Below are 6,782 nucleotides of genomic sequence, written 5' to 3' on the forward strand. Positions count from 1 at the left end.
CCCACCTCACAGGGTGTCTGTTGAGAGGGGAGGAGATAAAGAAGATTGTAAGCTGCTCTGAGCAGGGCCGGATCTGGGGGGGGGGGCAGAGGGTGGTGCTTGCTCTGGGCTCTGATGGGAGGGGCGCCAAATTGGGTATGGAGCCCATTGTATTCTATGGACCGTAAGATAGAATGGCCTGTAAAGGGGGCATCATTTTTTAATTTTGCCTCCCCCCTCAAAAACGTGTAGATCTGGTCCTGGCTCTGAGTCTCTGATTTAGAGAGAAGGCGGGGTATAAATCTGCAGTCTTCTTCTTAAAGGTTCCCCTGGACTCAAGCTTTGTTGAGCGGTAGTGGCCACTATCAGGTGTGCTGGGGGAGTTTTAATTGCAGTTTAAATGGCACCTTTCTTTTGTAAGTTTCCCTGAAAGTCCTGTGTGGAGAGTTTTGGTGGGATATATTTTTTCTTTAACTGAGGAAGGAAATTTCCCTTCTGACAACAGCCTCCCTGTGCTTCTTGGTCAATTGCTCCAGAAGCTTCCTTCCCTAAAATTAGCTTTCTTTTCTGGGCTAATAAAACGTGTGGTGGTGAGCTGTGAGGGTTTGCGCATCACTGCTCACTTCTCCAGATATCTTTGGTGACTCCCAAAAGCTCCACCCCTGCCACAAATCCTTCAAGGTGCTCCCGGAAGCTCGCTCTTTTCTACTGCGACAGACAGACTTTACACAGTTGCCAATCACATCGCAGATTGTGTTGGTCTTTGAGGTGCCACTGGGCTCTTGTTCTTTTCTGTTGCTACCGACAGGCTCACATGCCGTCCTGGGCTGGGGTGCATAAGAGGGTGGCCCAAAGTACAGGTGGGCAGGGCCCCCTTGCGTTCATCGCTGTTGTGGGGAAATGAGCATGTTGGGGGCTAGACATGTCAGGAGGAGGAGGAGGAAGAAAAAGAAGAAGAGAACATCTCAAAGACTCCCTCCACGCCTATTAAGGATCCAAAAGCCTCTCCTTTTTTGCCTTTTCTCATCTTAAAAGTGATTTTTCTTTCAAAATATACATTTCCTTTTCCTTTTTAAAAACAAAACAAAAACCTTATACTTATTTACTCAAAAAGAAAGCTGTGGTGTAGTGGAGAGAGTGGCAGCCTGGGGCCCTGGGTGACACAGGTTCAAATCTCCACTTCTACCCCAGAGGGTCGCTGGGTGACCTTGGGCCGGTCACAAACTCTCAGCCTGTCTACCTTGCAGGGTTGTTGTTGTGAGAAAACAGAGGAGAGGAGAACCATGTTCTGCAGCTTCTTTGAGTTCCGACTATGGGAGAAAAGAGGGAGGTGTGTGTGTGTATATATATATACAAACGCAAATGAATCATTTTAACTTCCAGGGAAGGGGGCCTCTGATGCCAATGAAACAATCTGATGTCTTTGCATCAATATTTAGGCGTAAAAGCTGACGCATTTGGTGGGTTTTGGTTTTAGAAAAAGATGACTGGGGTGGGTGGCTGTGGCAGGTATTTATACAATTATAAGTGGAACAGGAAAAGGGGGTAGGGACATTTCCCTCCTTCTCTCAGAACTGGGTGTGTGTGTGGAGATGGAGATGAATGTCAGCAGATTCAGTAGAAGAAATCCCACCGCCGCCCCTGCAAAATTGATGGGATCTCACTGTCACATGGGATGCTATCCTAAAAGACTTGTAATTCATGGAGGGTTGGTCCATCAATGGTCATTAATCATGACAATTAAGAATGGAACCTCCATGTTCAGAGGCAGTGAATACCAAGGAAAGAAGAAGATGAAGATATTGGATTTATATCCCGCCCTCCACTCTGAAGAGTCTCAGAGCGGCTCACAATCTCCTTTACCTTCCTCCCCCACAACAGACACCCTGTGAGGTGGGTGGGGCTGGAGAGGGCTCTCACAGCAGCTGCCCTTTCAAGGACAACCTCTGTGAGAGCTCTGGCTGACCCAAGGCCATTCCAGCAGGTGCAAGTGGAGGAGTGGGGAATCAAACCTGGTTCTCCCAGATAAGAGTCCGCACACAAAGCAAGGTGTTTCCTGCCTGTGTGAGGTTCCTGAGGCATCTAGCAGAACATTGTTCTCAAGGGATCTTTGGTCTGGTTTTATTTTCCTGAAGGATAAAAGTCCAGGTATTTGGATTTGCTCTCATTCAAAGCGTAATACCTCTAAGGTATTAGAGTGGCAACTCCATCCAGAACATAATGACTTGGAATCAACTGGTGTTTTGGTTTTTCCAGAGTTAATCTGACCTTTAGTGGAGCTTGTTTGCAAATAAGTGTGCTTAAGATTGGACTATTACAGGGGTGGCCAACGGTAGCTCTCCAGATGTTTTTGCCTGCAACTCCCATCAGCCCCAGCCATTGGTCATGCTGGCTGGGGCTGATGGGAGTTGTAGGCAAAAAACATCTGGAGAGCTACCGTTGGCCACCCCTTGGCTATTAGATCACAAGCGGTGCAAAATTTTGAATCAGGTACTTTGATCCTCATTTACAGAGTCGCTGCAGCAACTGAGAGAAGGAGCTGTGAGTCAGGAAAGAGCCCATTGAGATTTCCCATCAACCACAAAGTCCTGTCTGGGTCTCACGGATAAAGTGCACCTGGGTTGTGCCATCATAGCTAAGGGCTACGAATGAGGAAACCCACAATTTGCATCTCAGCTCCAGCAACAACTCATCACTAGGTAGTTCTAGGAAAACCTCTCTCTCTCTCTCTCTCAGCGCACACACACACGTTGCCTCTGCAATATGAATGGAGCTGGCAATCCTTACAAGGTTGATGTGAATGTTATGACAAAATAACTCTTGAATGCAGGAAAGCTTGCATTCATTCCCCAGTTGTGTGAAGGTTGCAGGATAAGTATTGTTATCAGTTCAGACTATAGGTGGGGCTCACTGGACTGGTGGGTCCTCTTTTTTAAAACAGCCCCCTGCACATAGAAAACCAGCATGTCAGGGCTAACCCCTCTCCTATACATGCTAGGTCAAACTGTCTACTCTTCATGGCCCTGGGCAACTCTGTGCATTTGATCATCAAAGCCTCTTCCTGTACTAGGGGGTGATAACACCTGTGGCACTTTCCTGCAACATTCAGAGCACTTCCCACACTTTCACTTTAGTGATCTCATTAACAACCCCACAGGGCTGCAGAAAAGTGCCACATGTGTAATTTGGGCTGCAAGGTTTAATCAGTAGATCCAAGCAGCTGAAACTTTTGCTGATCCCTGGGTGTGCCTGCCTTTCCACTTGTGAGCATGAGAGGCAGAACACCTCTGCTTTATCTGCACAGCTACTTAGAGGACCATGGGTTGCAATAACAGGACAAGAAAAATCCTGCTTTTTCAGGGGCTCTTGCCTGACTGGAGCTCTGGGCCAGACCTTTGGCCAGTCTTCCAGTGATGGCGTTATCACTTTAGAATGTCGCCACCGCTTCATATGCCCCCCCACCCCCGTCCCTGTGCATCTTTGGTGCTAATGACTGGTCGCTTGTGCTAGTTAAATTATCTCGCACTTCCTTTGATTTCTCGAAAAGCCGCCTACCTTGACATTTTTGGAAATGTGCAAATTTATTTAAATTGCATCTGTGATGAATCCGCCAAGGCTGGACATTCTAACTGGGAGACAGTTGCCTAAGAAATCAGTGTGACTTACTTCTGAGTTCATGCAAATGACTTGTCTGCTTAAAAAAAACAACCCTTCACTGAGTACAAGGCCTGAATTGAGGGAGGGAAGCGAAGAGACTTGTCTGATTGACAAGATCTTGAGGAAGGTGGGAAGTGACATGTGCAGCCGGGGGGGGGGGGAGGGGAGGGGTTCTTTTTAAGGTGACCGGTCCAATTTTGCCTGTCAAATCCTGTGGGGTGCTGCACTTCCTCCCTCTGGGTGGGTCTGCAGAGTGGGGGGGAAGGAGGTCTGGAAGGGGGCAGGATTCCCCTGCAGAACTGGATCCTGGTCTCATGCCCCCACGGGACAGTTCCTTCAGGGCCTGGCATCTGGTGTCTCTCCTGGACTGGACTGGGGAACGTGTGTCTTCTTTGCCCAGGCTGCAGATGGTGCTTGGGGGAGAGGGGTGGGATTAGTCACCTATGGCCAAGTCCATTGCAAAGCAGAGGCCCTCTGGGGAGGGGGGGGCAGTGCTTGTGCCTATGAGAATTTTAGAAAAGGCTTCCCTGCTTGGATCACACAACTCCTGGGGCCTTCTGTCATCCATCCGGAGGGCTGTCCTGGGACACCCTGGCTGGCAAAGGCAAGCAGCATCTCCTGTTATCCCACGAATGAAGAGGGAGGATCTCTTTGCGCAGCCTTCCCCGAAAAGAGTCCAATCCTGGGCGGAGTCTTCTCTGCCAACTGGACAGAGCACTGCCCTGTGTTGCCCCGCAACTCCTCCTGCTCCCTTCAGCGGGACATTTGCAGGAGACCTTTCCTCTGCGGGGCTCCTGCACCAGCCCTGCAAATCAGCTGTACCCTCTGCTCCTTCCACCTCTCCGTTCACCTCTTCCAAGAACTGGGGCATTTGTGGGGAAGAGACATTTGAGGACACCGGTGGTGCCTGGTTGCATGGCGGGGTGGGGGGTGGGGGGTGTCAAGTCATGTCCCAGCAGGCACTCTGCTCTGCTCTGGCCCCCGGAGCAACGCCTCAGGCACTGAGCTGCTGCAGTGAGACAGCAAGGGGAAGATTCTGGCTCACCGGCTCCTTCCCACCTTTGCGCGCCAAGCCTCTCTTCCCATTAGCTGCTCTTCCTTGCCCCGGGAAGGACTGGCTGGCAGCTGCTTTCTTGCTGGGATCTGGCCTTTTGCAAGCAAGAAGACACTCCCCAGGCAGTGGAGGGCCCCGCTGTGGGTCGGGTTAAAAAATAAACACGCACACAACACACACACACACACGCACTCTTACACCTCCCCTGTGTACACAGAGCACCTGCCCTCGAATGCAAACTGTCAAGTGTGCAACGCTCTTGAAGCTGCCTTCACACTGTTAGCGCTGACACTGCCTTGTGTTGTGCCGTGCACACCCGCTCTTCTGCTACCCCATGTGCACAACTCCCTTCTTTCCAGTGCAGCCACCTTCTCATTCCCCTGTGCCTACTTGCTTCTACGGCATCTGCCACAGGTTGGCACCCCTGGGATTTGCCTCCCGTGGGGATGGCAGTGTGGGGTGGTGCCAGCCAGCTCTCACGCTTAGGACCCCACTTGCCCAGGGTGTGCACACCGGCTTCCCGATCCCATTACGCAAATCCATGCACTTGTTCACACCGTGGCTCTGGAAAGGTGCGTTTTCTTCCTTTCCTGATGCTTAGTCAAGCCAGCCAAAGTCTGCCTCTGCAAGGCCAAATGTGTGCCTGGGATCCCCGAGAGCGTTAAGCAGGTTCCTCCTCCTCCGAGCAGGACACCACCTGGATGAGCAGCTTCTCCTCCAGGCGCGCACACACACATGCCTCATTTCATGCCACCCTAGGTGTGGGAGGGACGGTGGCTCAGTGGTAGAGCGTCTGCTTGGTAAGCAGAAGGTCCCAGGTTCAATCCCCGGCATCTCCAACAAAAAAAGGGGTCCAGGCAAATAGGTGTGGAAAACCTCAGCTTGAGACCCTGGAGAGCCGCTGCCAGTCGGAGTAGACAATGATGACTTCGATGGACCAAGGAGGGTCTGATTCAGTAGAAGGCAGCGGAGCTTCATATGTGCACTCAGAGACGCACAGCGGCACTCCAAAGGTGCCTTGATTCCTTTGGGACAGGGCTATCGGAGGGGGCCGGCATGGAGGAAGCCCCCCTCGCAGAGGGCAGGAGCTCTTCCGCCCCAGCCTCTTTCTGCCACCCAGCCCAGCCCAGCCGGAGAGCGCGAGCGAGCGATGTGACATTCTCTCTCGCTGCAAATAAATAAGCTAAATAATTCAGGGGGCATTTGCCAAGAGGCAGGCAGGCAGGCAGGCAGGTTCCCGGCGGGTCCCCGGGGAAGGCAGGCGAGGGAGGGAAGGCGCAGCGTGCCCGCCAGCCAAGCCGGGCCAGAGGGGCAGCGGGGCCAGGGGGATGCCCGCCCCGCTGCTCCTGCCCGCACCTGTTCCCTCCTCGGCGCTGAGGGCCATGCACCTGCACCTGCGACCCCCCCCCCCCCCGACCAGGCGCCGCTCGGCTCAACTTGGCAGGAGCGCGAAGCGGGGAGGCTCAGGTGGAGCAGGAGGGCGCCGAGGGGGCTGCGGAGCATCAACAGGAGGGGGGAAAGTTTGGGGGGGGGACGAAGGGACCGGACCCCCCCCCCCCGCCCCGTCGGCAAGAGCAGGCAGGCACCCTTGCGCCCCTCCCCCCAGTGGAACCCCGCGGGCAGGAGGCGGCCCCAATCCCCGCGCCCGCCTGCACGTCCGAAGGGCCAACCCGGGTTCGCTCGGACTGAGTCGCCGCTGGCGGCGGTGGGGGTGGTGGTCTCCGCTTGCCTACCTGGGCTTTCTCCTGCGGGCCGTCCTCAAGTTGCGCGGCGCCCCCGACGTTCTTCCAGCGCTCGTTGACCATCTCGGCAGCAGGCCGGGGGCGCCCCTCCGCCCGGCCCAGGGAAGGGCACAGCAGGGCAAGGCAAGGCAGGGCAGGGGCCGGGCCGGCGCGGGGCTCCGAGAGGGGCGAGGCGGGCGGAGGGGAGCGCGCCGCTCCTGCTACTCCGCCTGCTGCTGCTGCTGGACTGGCTGCTGCTGCTCTGGGCTCTCTCTCTCTCGCTCGCTCGCTGCCTGGCTGCCTGGCTGGCTCCTCCGCTCCGCCGGCTCCGGGCTCCCCCTCCCCTCCCCTCCCTCCCCCTCCGGCGGGGG

At 54.5% G+C, this 6,782-nt stretch overlaps 1 protein-coding gene across 1 annotated transcript in view; it reads right to left on the bottom strand.

The window, feature by feature from the left end:
* The window catches only part of FIBCD1 (fibrinogen C domain containing 1), a 150,530-nt gene extending 144,006 nt beyond the window's left edge, over positions 1-6,524 (bottom strand). Inside the window, exon 1 of the mRNA XM_060250850.1 lies at positions 6,424-6,524. Coding sequence (XP_060106833.1) covers positions 6,424-6,495 — 72 coding nt within the window. The 5' untranslated portion in view covers positions 6,496-6,524. The remainder of the gene's footprint in view (positions 1-6,423) is intronic.
* Between the last annotated feature and the right edge of the window lie 258 nt (positions 6,525-6,782).

Source organism: Heteronotia binoei, chromosome 12 (assembly GCF_032191835.1).
Source record: "Heteronotia binoei isolate CCM8104 ecotype False Entrance Well chromosome 12, APGP_CSIRO_Hbin_v1, whole genome shotgun sequence".
Lineage (NCBI taxonomy): Eukaryota > Metazoa > Chordata > Lepidosauria > Squamata > Gekkonidae > Heteronotia > Heteronotia binoei.